Source organism: Triticum urartu, chromosome 7A, assembly GCF_056163025.1.
Source record: "Triticum urartu cultivar PI428250 chromosome 7A, HENAU_Tu73, whole genome shotgun sequence".
Lineage (NCBI taxonomy): Eukaryota > Viridiplantae > Streptophyta > Magnoliopsida > Poales > Poaceae > Triticum > Triticum urartu.
The window spans coordinates 576,114,041-576,132,983 of record NC_141879.1 but is presented as its reverse complement, the minus strand read 5'-3'; the positions used below and the strand labels follow the sequence as shown (position 1 = coordinate 576,132,983).

Genomic DNA, 18,943 nt, shown 5'->3' with positions numbered 1-18,943 from the left:
TGGTAGTTCTGCTGGAAATAGTGTCAGTCCGGGGTTAGTTTCATTCAAATCATGCAATTAGAGTCCAAAACAAGAGGAAAAACGTGAGAAAAAGTAGATACGTTGGAGACGTATCAGAGTAAATAGCTGCTTCGGAAGCAACAAATGAAGGAGTCTGGATGAAGAAGTTCATATCCGATATAGGTGTAATACCTACTGCATCGGGTCCAATGAAAATCTTTTGTGACAATACTGGAGCAATTGCCTTAGCGAAGGAATCCAGATTCCACAAGAGAACCAAACACATCGAGAGACGCTTCAACTCCATCCACGATCAAGTCAAGGAGGGAGACATAGAGATTTGCAGAATACACACGGATCTGAATATTGCAAACCCTTGACTAAGCCTCTTCCATGAGTAAAACATGGTCAACACCAAGACTCCATGGGTGTTAGAATCATTACAATGTAATCTAGATTATTGACCCTAGTGCAAATGGGAGACTGAAGGAAATATGCCCTAGAGGCAATAATAAAGTTGTTATTTATATTTCCTTATATCATGATAACTGTTTATTATTCATGCTAGAATTGTTTTAATCAGAAACTTGATACATGTGTGAATACATAGACAAAACAAAGTGTCCCCAGTATGCCTCTACTAGACTAGCTCGTTAATCAAAGATGGTTAAGTTTCCTGACCATAGACATGTGTTGCCATTTGATGAACGGGATCACATCATTAGGAGAATGATGTGATGGACAAGACCCACCCATTAGCTTAGCATAATGATCGTTGAATTTTATTGCTATTGCTTTCTTCATGACTTATACATATTCCTTTGACTATGAGATTATGCAACTCCCGAATACCGGAGGAACACCTTGTGTGCTATCAAACGTCACAACGTAACTGGGTGACTATAAATATGCTCTACAGGTGTCTCCGAAGGTGTTTGTTGGGTTAGCATAGATCGAGATTAGGATTTGTCACTCCGAGTATTGGAGAGGTATCTCTGGGCCCTCTCGGTAATGCACATCACGATAAGCCTTGCAAGCAATGTGACTAATGACTTAGTTGCGGGATGATGTATTAAGAAACGAGTAAAGAGACTTGCCAGTAACGAGATTGAACTAGGTATGAGGATACCGATGAATGAATCTTGGGCAAGTAACATACCGATGACAAAGGGAATGACGTATGTTGTCATTGCGGTTTGACCGATAAAGATCTTCGTAGAATATGTAGGAACCAATATGAGCATCTAGGTTCCGTTGTTGGTTATTGACCGGAGATATGTCTCGGTCATGTCTACATAGTTCTCGAACCGGTAGGATCCGCACGCTTAACATTCGATGACGATTTGTATTATGAGTTATGCGTTTTGGTGACCGAAGATTGTTCGGAGTCCTGGATGAGATCACGGACATGACGAGGAGTCTCAAAATGGTCGAGAGGTAACGATTGATATATTGGACGATAGTATTCGGACACCGGAATGGTTCCGGACCGTTTCGGGTATTTTTTCGAGTAACCCCCCTCCCCCCCCCCGGGGGGAAAGTAATGGGCCAATATGGGCCATAGGCGAGAGAGGAGGCAGCCCACAAGGGGTGTTCGCGCGCCCCCTCCCATGGGAGTTCGAATTGGACTAGGGGAGGGGGCGGCGCCCCCCTTTCCTTCTCCTCCTCCCTCTCCTTCCCCCTTTCCCCCTCCATGAGAAGGAATAAGAGGGCCCGGGGGCCGAATCCTACTAGGACTGGGAGTCCTAGTAGGACCCCCCCACTCGGCGCTCCCACTAGGGCCGTCCTCCTCCCTCTCCCTCCTTTATATATGTGGGAAGGGCACCCCTTGGAGAGACACCAATTGTTCCAAGCCATGTGCGGCGTCTCCCTCCACGGTTTACTCCTCTGGTCATGTTCACGTAGTGCTTAGGTGAAGCCCTGCGCGGGTCACATCACCATCACCGTCACCACGCCGTCGTGCTGACAAAACTCTCCCTCAACACTTTGCTGGATCAAGAGTTCGAGGGACGTCATTGAGTTAAACGTGTACTGAACTCAGAGGTGCCGTATGTTTGGTGATTGATCGGTTGGATCGTGAAGACGTTCGACTACATCAACTGCGTTATCCTAACGCTTCCGCTTTCGGTCTACGAGGGTACGTGGACACACTCTTCCCCTCTCGTTGCTATGCATCTCCTATATAGATCTTGCGTGATCGTAGGAATTTTTTTGAAATTGCATGCTACGTTCCCAACATTTCTAGCATTCTCCCCCAAAGGATGATAATCCTTAGATGCTAATCTACACATGGCATCTTGATCATGAAGAATTTCTTCTATCAGAGGGCATTCACGGTTTATTTCATAAAAATCAAAGATATCTCTATCTTCTTGAATTATGTAATCAGAATCATTCATAAGGACAATAGTAGCCAACTTCTTAGCCCTAGGATCATCAATAATAGGAAGCTCAAAAAAAACTTTGCAAAGTGGGATGACTATGCACATTTTTTTTTCTAGTTTAACCACAAGATAGCAATAGCATTTGCATAACTGTTTATTCTTTTAAGAATAGACACCCCCCACTTGATGGCATAACTCCCATACAAGTGAAGAACTCTTGGATAACACTTTTTCCAATGACATTTCCACTTCCCAAATGATTTTTTTGTTTTCCAAATTGAAGAAGTTTCATTAGCACGAGGTTCATTAGCATGAGTAGCCTTTTTAGGTGTTTCCTCATGAGTACTAGGAGAACTGTCACTGGCAGTCTCAACAAGGACTTCCTCAAAAGAAGACATAGCGACAAAAAGGGTACTTTGGTATTTTCAATTTTTTGCAAACAAAAAAAAGAAGGAGGCAAATACAAGGCAAAAGACAAAGAGCAGGAAAATAAAGCAAAAAAAAGAAAGTGTCTGTGTGAATGCACCTGATTTGTAAGGTGAAGCCTCCCCGGCAACGGTGCCAGAAATTCTTCTGCTACTTCCATAGGAGTTGTTGGATTTCCCTAAAGAGGAAGGGTGATGTAGCACAACAGTAAAAAGTATTTCCCTTAGTTAAGAACCAAGATTTATCGAACCAGTAGGAGGCAACACACGTACAACGTTAGCATCACCTGCACACAAACAAAATAATTGCTTGCACCCAACAAAGGCAAGGGGGTTGTCACTCCCCTAGTTCTTGCTAGCCACGAGGTTAAAAGCAAATAATAATAAAGATAGCAAAGGATGGTGGTAAATATTAATAGTAAATTGATAGCAATTGTAGGAACTTGTAAATATAAGGAGAATGGACCTCGGGGCCATAGGTTCACTAGAGGCATCTCTCTTGAAAGCATAATGGCGAAGGGTAAACAAATTATTTTTGGGCAATTGACAAACCTGCGCATGAATATGAAGATCATCCAAGCATAATCATTATATAGGCATTGCATCCGTGACAAGTAGACTGTTAAACTTACCGATGTCTACTACTATTACTCCACCCCAAAACCGCTATCCATCATGCATCTCAAAGTATTAAGTTCATGATAAACAGAGTAACACATTAATCAAGATGACATAATGTAGACACAATAAGATCAATTAGTATGACCAAACCCTGCCTTTTTATCCTTAGCAGCAACAATACAATACGTGCCTTATCACTCCTCTTGTCATAGAGCAAGGTCACCACAAGATCGAACCTACTACCAAGCACCTCCCACGCTGAAGGTAAATCAATCTACTTGGCCAAAGAAGACGAATAGATCGCAGAAAAATACAAGGCTATAAAATTACACAATAATGAAAGCTCAAGAACTCAAAATAATATCAATGAATAATCTGATTATAAACCCATAATTTTTCAGATCCTAACAAACACATGGCAAAATATTACATCGGATTGATATCAGAAGAGATCATTGTATTGAAGATAGAGAGAGAGAGAGATACAGAGAGAGAGGAAGCGATTTAGCTACTATTATGGACCCGTAGATCCTGTAGGAATTACTCACACATCATCATGGAGGCAGGAAGGTTGATGAAGATTGCCTCCCCCAATGGTTTCCCCCTCCGGCAGAGTACCAGAAAAGGCCTCCAGATGGAATCATGGAAGAACAGAGACTTGCGACGGCAGAAGAATTGTTTCGGGTCTCGCTTCAGAGTTTTTGAAATATTAGAGAATTTATAGGCCAGGTATTAGGGCAAGCGGAGCCAGGGCCAACAAGCTTGCCTGGTGCGCCTACCGCCTGGGCACGCCATGTGAGCTTGTGGCTCCCTCATGTGTCTTCTGGTGTCTCTTCAAAACTTCTAAGGTCTCTTATGTTCTAGAAAAAATATTGTAAATTTTCACCGTGTTTGGACTTCATTTGGTACGGTTACTATTGTCAGACACGGATTCTCGCAACGACGAATCTAAGGTGAGGCTTCGATAGGCTAAAGCCTACCCTCCAAATTTGCGACATTATTCTTACTACCGAACATCAACACATTTGGCAGGCCCAACCCAATAAAGATCGACCACTTGAGCCCAAATAGTAGCCATTTGGTACGAGTAGTGCTCACACCCCCCTCTACCGTAGTTCCTATATGGGCCGGCCCATGTAGATTTATTCTCACCAGTTTTGGGAACCTTGGTTTTCCGTATGTTTCTCTGGCCGTTTCTATTCAGTTTTTTTTCATTGTTTTATAGTTTTATTTTTTATCATGACTTTTTAAAAATTTATGAACAATTTTCAAATTCATGTACATATTTCAAAATGAGTAAAATACGCCGGAGGCCGTACAAGTATTCCAATTGTGTCAAGTATGCCCTAAAAGTTTGAAATCATTCACCGTGAGTCCTAAATGTGTATAAGTTGTTCACCGCGAGTCCTAAAAGTATTCCAAGTGTATCAATTAGGTCCTAAAAGTCGCCACAAAAATACATATATAAGATTGAACTTGTAATACTTGTAGGACCTCTAGTGTATTTTACTCTTTCAAAATCCATGAAGTTTTTCTAAATGCATAATTTAAAAGAAAATCCTTGATCATTCTTTCAAATACATGTAAAGTTTTTAAATTCATGAACTTTTTAAAAAAATTAGTGAACATTTTTAAAATCTGAGAATATTTTTGGAATCCATGAACTTTTTTCAAATGTTGTGGCCTTTTAAAAAAATTAGAAACATTTTCAAGTTCGTGAACATTTTTTCAAATTCATGTTTTATTTTTGAATTTGCGGGAGATTATTGATGGAGGACCTCCCGTTCCAAAAGAAAAAAACGTTGTAGAGGACCTCCCCTCGACGCTCGCGCGGCTGGTCGCCAGCCACACGCCCGCACCCCTGCGCCAAACCTAGCCGCCACCGGACGGCCGGAGCTCTTCGGTCGCCACGCCGCCGGATCGGAAGGAGGAGGCTACGCCGACACGGGCGCACTGCGGCACGCTGGCGAGACTGCCCCCAGCCGCCCACCGCGGGAGGCCATCCGTCGTCGCCCGTCGCGACGGTCCTCCGCCTCTCGTCGGCTCCTCCCTCTCCCGTCGCCTGTCCAGGAGGCACTCCGCGGATCCACGCCGACTGCAGCGAGCGCGCGGACTTCCGCCGGACAAGGTCGTTTTCTTCTCTGTCCGTTGATTAGAGATGAGATGAGACTATGAAGAAAGAAGTCCACATCACCCGCTGTGGTTTCAGAAACCGGCTAACCCAGCCCCCCAACCCTGAAACCAGTTAACTAATCCCCTGATATATCAATACTACTCCCTCCGTTCGGAATTACTTGTCTCGAAAATGGATGTATCTAGAACTAAAATACGTCTAGATACATCCATTTCTGTGACAAATAATTCCGAACGAAGGGAAAACCAGCCAAGGCACCCCCTAATCCAAGTTAAAGTGGTATCTGCCGGTGGTTTTGCTTGCGTGGCTCTACAGGATGGCCATGTCGGCTTGGTAGGGTGGGTCTGAGACTTAACTTAGTTAACTGCTCCTCCGGTTTGTTTCGACGAGACGGCGGCGGGGCAAGACGTGATGATCGCCGCTTGAAGGTAGCGGCGCGACGACTCCAGGAGTTCAGGTTAGGCGCTCAGCTCTTCCATGCCCAGCACGGCAGCACACTCGTACTCTGTGTTGACTACGCATTGAAACTTGCACACCTGCAAGGCTGTAACGACCCTTGCTGAATTTAGATGTCAGACGCCAACTAGATAGTCCTCTATCAGTCTGGCTGGTATTAGATATCTGAGGGGATTAGTTAACTGGTTTCAGAGTTGGGGGGTGGGTAGGTTAGCCGGTTTCTGAAACCACAGGGGGTGATGTGGACTTCTTTCGACTATGAAAGCACACATGCTTTGCAAAAGTTGTGTACTCACTTGCCTCCATATACTTTCTTCCTGGAGCATATGGAGAAGGTAGCTAGCCTAGTCCTGTAGGCCGTCTCTTTTTTTAGCTAGTTCAGTTCTAGCCAGTTCCTAGCTAGTTGTATTTATAATTATTATCCTTGAACTAATCTCTATTCTTGTTTCGTTGTTTATATGGAAAATTGAAGAGAAATAATACTAACTAGTTTAGTTTTCTAGTCAGTAGCTAGTTGTACTTATATCGTCTGTTTAAATTGGCAGTACCAATTTTTTAGTACAAAAATTGATATTTTTCAAAAAATTCAGAAAACTTCCAGTAAATACTAGTACATGTTTTCAGTAGTAATCTGAGGAATTTAGAGCTTATTTGGGCAAACGAGCTATGAGATAATGGCTGCTTTTCTAAATATAGATTCAAAATTTGATATTTTGCAAAACATCCAGAAAATTTCTAGCAAATACTGCATATTTCCATTATTAATCTGGGAAAGTTTTGAGCTTACTTGGACAAAATGGTTAGGAGATAATGGCTATTTATCTAGACAGTTTCAAATTTTCGTTCAAAAATTGATATTTTTGAAAAAAATAAAGTAAATACTATATGTTTCCAGTAGTAATCTGGGAAAAATTCAGCTTGTTTGGACAAAAGGATTTGCAGATAATGTGTTCTTCATCTGAAGGGTGTTTTAATTTTCTCACCGTTAACTTTGAGCCCACCCTCCATTTTCTTCCTGAATTCACCACTGGATTCTTGTACTGGACACCGTTCACTAGCCAAACCCGCCACCCCTCAAATGCCTTTGTTCTTGCAGCAGCGCTAGCCCCTTGCGTCCCGACTGGCCGCACTGCAGCATGCGTCCTAGCTCTGCTGTTTCCGAGCTCTCCGTCTCCATTCTCGTGGCCTGCCACTGCCTCCTTCGTCCGCTGCACCGCCTTCAGTTCGTCGCCCTCATCTGCCCCAGCTGTGATGCATGGATATGACCAGCCGCAGCCTCTGAACTAGGACACCCTACACCATCAGGGTCTTATCATCTTTTATTAGCCCAGCAATGGCTAATAATCTTGGCGAATGTGTATTCCCATGGTTAATATCTCCCAGTTTGTACAGGTTAGAAAAATGAGTTGACTGAGATTTTTTCCAAGGAAAAGATCATTTGGAACTTCCAAGTTTAAAATAAGGAATGGGACTATGGTACTTTGGTTATAGAAATCAAGCATCAGATTTGTATCGGGGCACCAAAAGCAATTGATAAAATCCGTCCTGAAATTCACTTGTAGAGTGCAACAAATTCCGGTATGGTCTCCAGCGGGACACAACAAGAACATAGAAAGTTTTGGCATCCTTTGATGTTTCCCTTTTTTTGGAAACTGTTTGACATTTCTTGTCATGACCAACCAGAAAATGCTTGAATTTTCCAGGAAGTGCATTTTCTTCTGTGATTCTGTTGATTCATTTCTTTCTTTTTTCTTTCAGTGAAAGGGGCTTTCATTACTTAATTATAATGTCTTCACAATCATGCAAGAAAAGCTTAAAAATAACAGGTGGTGCATCCAGGATCCAGACGGGTTTGTTCGCACTCCTAGGCCCTAGCAGCAACATGTGCAACTTTGTTCGCCCCCTCCGAGTATGCCGATAACTAACATCCTGAAGCGCCGACGGCAGCCTCCAAATCTTGTGCTGCTGGTGGCACGAGATCGATCTATCTCCTCCTGCTCTGCTCTGTTAAGAGTATTGTCGATGAATAGTTAGATCCCTATCACACATGCCAAATAGTCTGCTTCCTCTGAATCATGACACCGACCACTTGGTATTGTCGCTGCAGTAATACTTTCCCTCTGCAATTACGCGCTACCACACCAAATGCCGCCTCATGTGTGGATGGATTAAATCTTAAATCACTGGTTAACTTTGCCCATCCCTCCGGTGGAGGGCACCAGGCAATCCATTAGGTCTCCCTAGCCTTCTTCTCCACCGGAACCACAAATTCAGGACATAGTGCTTTCCCTTTGATATCCAGTTATCCACGCATGTATTCTTCTTTTATGTTCCACATAGATACCCAAAGATTGATCAAAAAATGGACCGAGTATTCCACCTTCGCCTTGCCCTCTGCATGAAGGAAGTCATTTCGCTAATGCCATAATTAATCTCGACAGTACAAGGAAGATATGGGCTTGTTCCTGGTCTGACAGATGACCTGGGACCAACAATAGCCAATCCGGCCCTGGGTGCAGCAACACATGCTCTGGAGGTAAGCTCCAGCGCATGTGCATGGGATCACGTAGGGCTCCTGCTTTGGTCAAAACAGAACTGTGTGTCGCCCATCCTCGTTATTACTCCCACATATAGAGCATGTAATGTAAATCAGGATTCTCCTTCAGTCTGTTATCCCGCGTCCCCAAAGCGTTCTGCGCCAGTTGCCAAGCAAAAAATCGAAACATTGGTGGAACCTTAGCTTTCCAGATAAGTTGCCAGCACGATCCCTCACCATACGCCTGATTGCTGGATATTGATGGATTTCCTGTAATTTCTACATATCCTGTACGTTTGAACACTTCATTGTTTTACAGAGATGTAGAAAAACTGCGTAAAGCATGGCATGATGCATCTGATATTTGATAAAAGTGATGTATCTGGATGACAGGAATTTGTTTGATCCATGTCATATGCGTATTTCCATCTAAGGAGGTGTAATTTATTTGAACTAATAAAGAGATCAACGGTAATATAAAAGTCAGTGCCAATAACACTGTTTTTTTCTGTCACCTTCAGCCTATTGGTAATCTTCCATATTGTGGATTTGCCAACATTGATCCAATTGACATGGATGCTCCTTAACAATATGGGCTGGCATTGTTTTCAGATCCACATGTGCATCAAGGTTAGTTGGAATTCTCTTTTCTGGACGGAATGAATCCATCTTGTCACATTATAATTACTAATGCGCTACTCTGTTTGGCCTCCGATTCAAGCCGTACTAGTCATCAAGAATTCCCCCAAGTCTCCTTGGCATTCTATGTGTTGGGATGCGTCCTGTTGGTATTGCTATAAGGATGGAGAGGGAGGACAGTTCAAAGCTTGTGAGGTTGGTGGGAGGAATTCCTTTCGCAGGAGAGGGGCAGCCGCATTGTGCATTACTACTGGAAGATGCCACGGGTTATGGGTACGGAGCGGAGGTTGAGTCACATGCTCTAGGCGTGTCAAAGGACTTCCATGGGCTGCAGGGATGCTGTGGTGTTGATGGTGGGCACTGGGCAGGTGATGTTTGCATGAAAGTTGCAGTTGCGCCGTGAGGTGGTGGATTGGCTCGATTCCTTCCTTCCAGCGAAGCCCCTCGCCTCAAGTAATTCCCACCTTCCCTGTTTATTTGATACATGAATTCATCTGGCACTAAGCACACTATATGATATGTCATAAATATGTCTAGACAATCGGCCGGCCCTGGTTCCTGGCAACTGGTGTCTGCGCTATAGCGAAGCACATGCGTTGTGCTAGTAGAATATAAAAACTCAACTGTTGCAGTTACTGACAATATCGTTCTCCCCACAAAAAGAAATTTAGAAGATCGTAGGTAGGAGCAGGAGCTTGATGACAAGCTCGGCTCTAGTTTGTCAAGGGCCTATCGATGGGGCAAGAGGAAGAAATAGAAGGGTGGAATGAAAGATCGTTCTGGCCCCACGAAAGTATAATACATAGCTGGGGTGGGTGGCATTTACAAACACAAATCATATTGGCTAGTGCAATATTACAATGGTACATATTCCTAAGGTTTGACATGCAACAATGGCTTTTTGGTTTATCTTTTTCTAGTAGGGGAAGGGTCCAGAAGGACCTAGACTGCACTAGATATTAGAAGCTATACATTACAACCGTATTTTGCACAAGGACCCATAAGGAAAGTTGCATCTTATAGGAAAGACCCCAGATCACAGAACTAGATTGTAATTTGGTCCTGACTTGTAGGCTTTGACACATAACCAAACCTAGTGTCACCAGGGACAAAATCAATTGGAGCACTACATCCGCCGCAGGACCACCGCCGGCAGCTTGCCGGAGTAAGAGGATGTCGACGTGTGGCGGAGGCCGAACTCCCTCCCTATAGGCTCTTCAGGCCGAGGGGAAGAAAAGTAGCCAAAAGTTCCACACGGTCGTCATTCAACCAGAGGATACATCAACAGGGTGTCGGAGGCCAGCCATCAACCACCAAAGTGAATCCTTTAGGACTAGGGGAGGAAAGCTTCGGTGGGCAGCGCACACACGCCACTGAGAATGAGCTCCACGAACAAATTGGCTTCAAAACCTGTCGGACGTTCGATCTTCCCCCTCCACCTTCCCCCTTCTCCACCATGGTGACTAAGAGAGCAAACATGGCAAATAAACAAGCTCTAGATCTTGGTAGCCTTCAAGCAAATGAGCTAGAAATGAAGGACCTAGACGTGGTCCTTAGCCCTTGCTTCGCGGGGAGGAGCGGGCGCCCACGGTCTTTGGATGCAACTAATGGGTGATGGTCGCTTGTGATTTATTCAACCGATTTGGTTAGCAGCCTATTAGTATGATTGGTGATGCATGAAGGTTCACTTATTTCTACCTTTTTTCCCATTGCTCTTTGGGCGGTATATATGTGGCTTTTATTTACTTCGTTGAACCTTGTGATACTTGGACCTTGTTTACAATAGAATAATTAGTAATAGGTTGGCTGAGGACTTTCCCCTTCTTGAAAAGGTAGCCTTCGATCTTATTCATGGAGGCGTCAGCTTTGCAGTCTCCCACTGCATCTTGCTCCCACCAGTGGAGCACCGCGAGTAGGAGGAGCATCGCCGTCATGCACTGGCCACCGCTTGCATGCGACAGTGGCCTTCTCCTAGCTGGCATAGCGCTCACACCCCTGTGGTAAACCCTAGACTTATGCACAGGACCTACCCGCAGTCCTCTCCCATACCTGCTCTGGCCGGCGGCGCCGGCGGAGAGGGAGGGGGCACGAGCCGAGTCATCACAAACAACTCTCAAAGGAGGGGCTGGAGAGAAAAGAGGAAGGGGAAACAAGAGCCGCTAGCCGCTTAAACAGCCATTCTGGTTTATCGAATTTACCCAAAAAAATATCTTCACTATCTATATACTAGTACAATTTCCTTGGTACTGAGTATACTATTGCTACGCAAGGGTTTATATGTATACATGTGCAGATCAGATTGACCTGTTGGTCCATCTGTGCACTCTGTGATGGATCATCTTCTCTGGAAGTTGAGCACCTTGATGGAGAGGCCGAAGGCGACAGCGAAGAAGATGGCGAACGCGGCGGTGACGATGGCGACGACACCCAGGAAGTCGTGGCGGAATCCAAAGAAGTTCTTGAGGAAGACGTTGATGGGCTCGCCGGTGTCTTGGAGTGGCTCCGTGAGGTCGCCGAACTGCGAGGCCACCAGCCCGTAGAGCGTCCATGACACCGGGCACACCCACGAGTACCACCTCCACCACACCGGCATTGTCGGCTGTGAGATGACGAAGCCCGAGAAGAGGTTCCACACGCCGTAGAAGAAGGAGGAGACGATGGAGGCGATGTTGTAGCTGGGGGTGAGCCCCACGGCGAGCATGCCGTAGTAGGTGAAGTAGAGCAGAGTGAAGTACATGAAGTAGAGGTACCAGCAGAACTTCTTGGTGTCCCACTGGAAGCCGATCATGGCGTAGACGATCACCCCATACGCCAGCGACTGCACCAGCACGTAGGGGAGCTCCACCACCACCTGCCCGAATGCGTACGGAAGCGCTGAGTACATCCCAGCTGCCCGCTCCCTGTAGAACACCGTCCGCTCCACGGCCACCACAGGCTGCACCGACGAGGCATAGGAGATCCCCATGAAGAGCACCGCAGCGTACATGGACCCCATCGCATTGAACAGGTCCTGTGTCCTTGATGTCTTGCCCCCGAGCTGCCAGAATATGGTGCCGAACATGAGCGCCACCACGAGGGAGAAGAAGAAGCGGACCACTGTGTACTGAGGGTTCCTCCAGTAGGACAGGTGTTGTTTCCACAGGCATGCCGTGCATTGGGTGACAGAGCTTTGCGAGTACTGCGTCGGGAAGTAGAGATCCTTGGAGCCAGCAGGGGCCCTGCTGATGTCCCTGATCACACTCTGGTTTCTCCTGCAAAATACATAGTACATCGTGTTTGTCAGTCCATCAGGCCTTTCGTTTTTTCTTTGGCAAACATGCAAAATTAATGACTACTTACTGGTAGAGGTCTGAGTTCTTGTAGACTTCCGCGAAACTGACACCTAGTATATCTTCTTGTGCTTGTGAGGTCACTTCCAGCATCCAAGTTGCCGGATTGTACCCTGGTTTGATCTTGCTGACATGTTCGATTCCCTGATAAAATTAATACCAGCAAACTGTTACTATCAATCAAAGCCAAAAAACTACCTAGGAAATTAAGGAGGAAATTATTGGATGAGAAGGACGGCAAAGTTACCTCAAAGTATTGGATGAGATCGCACGACTGGTGCCCTAGAGGACCCACATATATCTCCTCCCCTCCTCTCTTCATCAGGAATAGCTGCAAGGCCAAAAGAATGTCAGGATCACGATAATTTTGGAAACATGCATGAAAAAGGAATTTTCTAGTATAAACAATTACCTCATCGAAGGCTTCGAAAATGTCGATGCTAGGCTGGTGGATGGTGCAAACAACAGTCCTGCCTGTGTCGACGGTGTTCCTCACTGTCCTCATGACAATAGCCGCGGCCCTGGCATCAAGGCCAGAGGTAGGCTCATCCATGAATATTATGGAGGGGTTAGCGACGAGCTCGACTGCGATCGTCAGTCTCTTCCTTTGCTCTGTCGACAGGCCGTTCACTCCAGGTAGTCCAACAAGGGCATCCCTCAGTGTATTCAGTTCCACCAGCTCCATCACTTGCTCTATGAACATCTGTGAAATATGATGAAATGGCATTGTTCAGATCAGAACAAGTGTAATGTATCCCTGGCCTGTGTGCCCCAGCTGAACAAGGACGCATATATATACCTTTCTTGTTTCCGACTCGACATCAGAAGGCAGGCGGAGCCATGCAGAGTAGACCAGGGACTCATACACCGTCACGTTTGGTGAGTGGATGTCATTCTGCTCACAGTAACCAGAGATACGAGCGAAGGTCTCCTGCTTCTTCGGGTAGCCGGAGATTGAGATGTCACCTTCGATGTAGCCTCCAGTCTTCCTGCCAGCCAACACGTCCATCAGCGTGGTCTTGCCGGCGCCGCTGACCCCCATCAGTGCTGTCAGGACTCCCGGCTTGAAACTGCCACTCACTCCCTTCAGCAGAAGCAGCCTATCTTCATCAACACCTTGTGCTTTCATTTCCTGTTATGCAACAAAATCAAGTTAATTAGTACTAGTACTTCACATGATGTTCTTATTCTTTGAAAACCGAAAGCTAATTTTGGCATTACCGCAGGCATGTCAACAGAGTATCTCATGTTGTTGAAGGCAACAGCAAGCGGTGCAAAAGGGAGGACCATTCCCTTCCTACCACTGTCGCCTGGGGCGGCAGAATTTCTCCTTGACCTCGAGTTGTTGATGTTCCCTACAAGAGAAGTTTGGCCATTTAGATGACATGTTGCCATGATCATGTCCAAATCCAACCATTACTGCAACTGGCCTTACCTGCAGCTGCAGAGACAGAGCCAACAGGAGTTTCGCCGGTGATACTGGCATGCTTCTCCTTCAGTGCATCCTCTGAAAGAATTTGCTGAGACTTCCCCAACGCTGCATGTTATACAAGTAATGGTCTCAGATCAAGTGCTTGATCAAAATGTGCATTGCAAAATTCCATTTAGAAGCTTTGAATTACGTACGTTTGAGGTAGCTTAGAGCGAAGGTGAAGAGGATGTTGAACAGGACAACGTATCCCAGGAGTGCCCCAACGCCAATCCAGTACCATTTTGCCTCAGTGAACATGCCCCTGGACTTGAGCACATCAATTCCTAAGATATTGTTGGAGCCCTGGAGAACCTGCAAAATGGTTTTGACAGTCAGAACTACAGTACCATGTTATGCGAATGACCAATACTGTTGTCACGGCGGAAACAACAGCTACATACCCGTTGCCATTTTTGTCCAAGGAACTCGTTTACGGCAATGGCGCTCATGGCATACTGAAGCGGTGACACCCAGTAGCCCCAGATCCACCATTTCTTCACATCATCTGTCATGAACAAGCAAACGAAACTGGTGTCACTAATCTTCTCTCTGAAATTTACATTTCAACTACCAAGTGAAAAATGTTTTTCAGGGGCATTACGATGTGACAGGACGAATCCACTGAGCACCAGCATCACAAAAAGTGCAAAGGACGCCAGCGTATTTGCAACAACCATGGTCCGGCCCAGTGCTGCGATAAACCTGAACATTGCTGCAGCCATCTGGTTGACAAGCAACAGAAGCAAGTACTGCTTGAACAGCCTGCAAGAAAACAACAAGATAATTAATATTGGTACCTACTTGTCTGTGATGTTCTTTTTCTTCCTCCAGAACTAGGACAGCAAGACGTATGGTTTAACTGTTAGTCTGCCACAGTAAGAGGATATTTGACGCGTACCTTCCAACATCTGGGTCAAACCCAATGACGTAGTAACCCAGGAATACTGTGATGGAGACCTCGACACAAGATATCGGTATCTTGAGAATCCAAGTTGGTATGGCGTAAGCCCATGCAGGGAAGAAGAGGTAATCTCTTTGCTTGAAGAAGACCGGCAATTTTATGGTGGCCATAGCGAGCTCGGAGAAACCGTTGAACATGTGGGCAACTAGAGCAAAGAACAGAGCACCCATGAAGACAATGCCGTCGTTAACCTTACCATGGTGCATGTTTGTGCGCAGGAACAGTGTCATCACGATTGTTGTCATCACCAGAAGCTGCAGAGGTAGTGCCATCAATCAATCAATCTCTTATAAGTATGAAGATTTGCCTGAACTGAAATGGGAGGCTTTACCTGGAAAGCCCGGAAACGGTAGACAAACATATTCCTTTTCATGAGCAACCACTCCCTCTCGACGCATGCGCGCAGCAGCTCCATCTTGCTGGCACCGTACGGCTTGGTCGTCAGTGAAGCAGGGTGGCACTGGCTCCTGTCAAAAGGACGAGACAGCTCCGCAGATAGACTTTGGCCAACATGAAATGCCTGGAATGCACGAGCAAACTCCTTGACTGGGACGTATTGGTATCTCCGGTCATTCCTTGCCCAGTATTGTGGCTGATCTTTTCTTGATGTCACCTGTAAGTTAATTTCGCTGGTGTCAGTAACCAAAATTGTGAAATGACCAACATCATGAGGCTTGGAAATTAGTAAACTTTGACAAAGCATTTGAGCTGACTTACTTCTTGCAAAAAGTCGGCGACCCCCTTCCGGTCGGGACATTTGAAGCCCATGAGTTCGAAGAACTCAAGCACATGTTCACGTGGCCCTTGATACACAATGTGACCATCCGACAAGAGGATTATGTCATCAAACAAATTATATGTTTCTGGTGCAGGTTGCAGCAAGGAAATGACAGTCGTGCCACCGAGGATGTTGGTGATTAGTCCAAGTGATTTCACTATCTGGTATGTGGTAGAGCTATCTAGGCCAGTGGAGATTTCATCCATGAACAGTGCTCTTTCCGCCCCGACCATCATCTCGCCTTCAGAAAATTTCAAGTAACCAAGGGTCAGCAAATGCTCAGATCTCATATTCTGCTATGATAACGAGATGAGATGTTCATGGAAATTTGTATAGTGTACAACAGGATAAGCATGAGAAGTATATGTTGTGGTTCCAGAAAAACTCTTGGCAATGATATGTTCAAGAAATTTGGCATTTTTGTTCTACAATTTTTTTTTAGAATTATGCATCCATGACAATTTTGCAATACCAGACATACCAGTTGTGACACGTTTGCGTTGCCCCCCTGAGATTCCTCTCAGCATATCATCTCCGACCATGGTGTCAGCGCAAATGTCAAGACCTAAAATCTGCAGGGTTCAGCATAACATTCAGAGCTTAGCACATTGAAGAACAAGATATTGTTGTTGGATTCAAGAACAAGATATTGTTGTTGGATTCAGTACCTTGAGGATGTAATCAGTGATGATATTTGTATCCTGACCGCCCACTGATATTGCCTTCATGTATACATCAAGATCTGGGTCTGGTTTGATATTTGCAGCCTTCTCCCTTCTTGATAGCTCAGTTAGCATGTCTAGGACAAGTTCACCAAGAATTAGCACACAATTATAGAGAGGAGTAAATTGTCTCCCATAAAGTCATTGGATTTTGAGCTCACCATATCTACTTCCAATCCCCTGGCATCTGGCTGAGAAGGCCAAGGTTTCCCGTACCGTCATCTCAGCGATGTGGAGGTCATGTTGGGATATGTAAGCTGCTGATCTTTGAGCCACAAACTCATTCATTCCATGCCCATTGTATGTCACTTTCCCTGAAACCTGGTTTATTCGTATCATATCACACAAGAGTAAGTTTCCTGGAACTTTACAACAAGATTGCTGTCACAGTCTAGTTGATTAATAAACAAGTATGCTGTCTAACCTTTAGATCAGAGTCTAGTTTCCCTGCCAAAGCAAGAAGCAGTGTAGTCTTCCCTGATCCTGGTGGCCCTAGTAGTAACGTCATCCTGAATTTTGCATGAACACCGGATATCAGACCTCAAGCGCAACTGAAATATGTTGCTTAAGGACGGCACAAATACGGAAAGTCGACGAGTGATGCAACACTGAAGAATGTTTCACAACAAAGAAAAGTCTACAACAACATAAACAGTGGTGATCATTTAACATACAATTTTTCACCTGGAAAATTATATGGTTTTGTGCTATCATGATTCCAGAACATATAATCTAACTGAAGTACTGGAGACTACTCTGATCACCCTGGTGGGTGGTCGTGCAACGACATGAAAAATAACGGTCCCGTCCAAAAGCGTTACCTCTTTGGCTTGATAATCCCGTTGACATCATGCAGGATATTGATGGGTATCTTCTTGTTGGGAACAATATGAAGAAGATTGGCTAATGTCTGAAAGAGAAGGCGGGTACAAAAAAAAAAGGTCAGGCTTGAAGAATATTCCTTAGAATTCATGATAACATATAGTGGCTTCAGCGCTCCTGGCAGTACCTCTAGAACATTCAGAGTGGTGTTGATGAAGGTGGGCAAGCCTCTGTTCCCCACGTGTGCGAGCGCCTCGATGTTGAGGTGCTCGTATCGCACCTGGATCGTCGGAAAGTCAATCCCAACCCTGAAACAAATGAGCAGGCAAGAAATTCATCATCTGCTGTTGACGTCCTTCATGCTTAGTTTCTAACAAACGCGTGATCGGGGCTTCGGATTGACAACAAGAGGAGATCTATGAATGGTGAAAATGTTCAAATATGTTAGGAAATATGTTTTTACCATTTTCACCTATTCATCATTAGGTATATTTTCATACCTTTTTTTCCTGAGAATAAATATTTTCATACTATATATATATGGTGTTGTGGATATTAGTAAATGATTCTCTGAATTTTGTCAAACTTATGGAAGTTTGAGTTAGGACAAATGAAGAACTTCAAATATTTCAGAATGAAGTGGAGAGATTGATGGCAAATAGGTGACAACAGCAGAGAGATGGATGCAAAGCAGAGCAGGGCAACGCAAACAGGTGAGAGGAGCCACCTGTCTATCCTCTGCTTGAGCCTGCGCAGGAAGTGCTCGTGGTCCTCCTCGGCGACGCGCACGAGGCGGTCGAGCAAGCGCGTCCTCTCCTGGTACCCGAGGGCGGCGACGTCGATGAGTCCGAGCTCGACCCCGCTGCCGTCGTCCCCGACGACGAAGCCCTTGCGGACGCGGCTGTGCGTGGGCAGCCTCTCGAGCGCCGCCCACATGAGCGCCTCCTCATCGTCCTCGGAGCCCGCCCCGGCCGCCGACGACGCCCTGGAGAAGACGTCGGCCCCTCGCTCCCGGTACGAGGAGCGAGAGCCTAGCCGGCGGGAGCCTAGACGCAGGCTCGCCACCCCCCACGCCGCCTCCGCAGTGTCCATGGCCGGCCGACTGGCAGCCTCCCTCCCTCCCAGAAAGAAGGACGGATCAAGGTTCGGGGACAATGACCGTCGAGTCAAGTGTCCAGTGGCACGCTGTATGCCAGCTTTCTTGGCTTGCTCAAAGGGGGAGTTGCCGGCGCGTAGATATAGGGGGTACTCGTTGGTCGTTACTGGGTGGGGTGGGGTGGGTTGGTGGAGGGAGCAGCCGGGGGTTTGAACGGCGGCGATCGGGGTCAGGGGCGAGGAGGGAGCAGGTGGACTGGCGAGGAAAAATGGCGGGTAGCGCGTGCGCCCATGCGTGCATGGCCTACTCACCGGGGCGGGGGGAGACGGGGTAGGCGGGCGGGAGCTTCCGAGCGCAATTGAATATGAACGAGAGCGCAGTGTGGAACACGCTTTAGCCGTGTGGGAGCGGGATCTGGTCATCCGACGGTGTTTGTTTATTCACTGCCAACCCCTGGTTTGTGGTGGCATAGGAGGGAACGGGAGGGGAGACCGGGTATATTCTTTCTTTGTAGAAACAGAGGACCCGGGCGACCGAATCACGAGTTCCTCTCGCCAAGCAATCGCCAT

At 46.0% G+C, this 18,943-nt stretch overlaps 1 protein-coding gene and 1 long non-coding RNA gene across 2 annotated transcripts; one reads left to right on the top strand and one right to left on the bottom strand.

Moving 5' to 3' along the window:
• The first annotated feature begins 5,167 nt into the window (after positions 1–5,167).
• LOC125519797 (uncharacterized) lies at positions 5,168–13,898 on the top strand. The gene is made up of 4 exons (XR_007288320.2): positions 5,168–5,558; positions 9,078–9,186; positions 9,278–9,648; positions 13,751–13,898. It is a non-coding gene; the product is annotated as an uncharacterized LOC125519797 (long non-coding RNA).
• LOC125519796 (ABC transporter G family member 44) lies at positions 11,356–18,531 on the bottom strand. The gene is made up of 20 exons (XM_048684565.2): positions 18,006–18,531; positions 17,466–17,586; positions 17,278–17,366; positions 16,881–16,965; positions 16,618–16,777; positions 16,403–16,533; positions 16,216–16,306; positions 15,674–15,975; positions 15,288–15,569; positions 14,894–15,210; positions 14,597–14,757; positions 14,397–14,500; positions 14,151–14,307; positions 13,960–14,061; positions 13,746–13,879; positions 13,324–13,656; positions 12,937–13,227; positions 12,772–12,855; positions 12,535–12,668; positions 11,356–12,446 (listed from the first exon to the last, which is right to left on the bottom strand). Exons 1-20 carry the CDS (start codon positions 18,368–18,370, stop codon positions 11,531–11,533), a joined length of 4,359 nt encoding a protein of 1,452 aa, XP_048540522.1. The 5' UTR covers positions 18,371–18,531; the 3' UTR covers positions 11,356–11,530.
• Between the last annotated feature and the right edge of the window lie 412 nt (positions 18,532–18,943).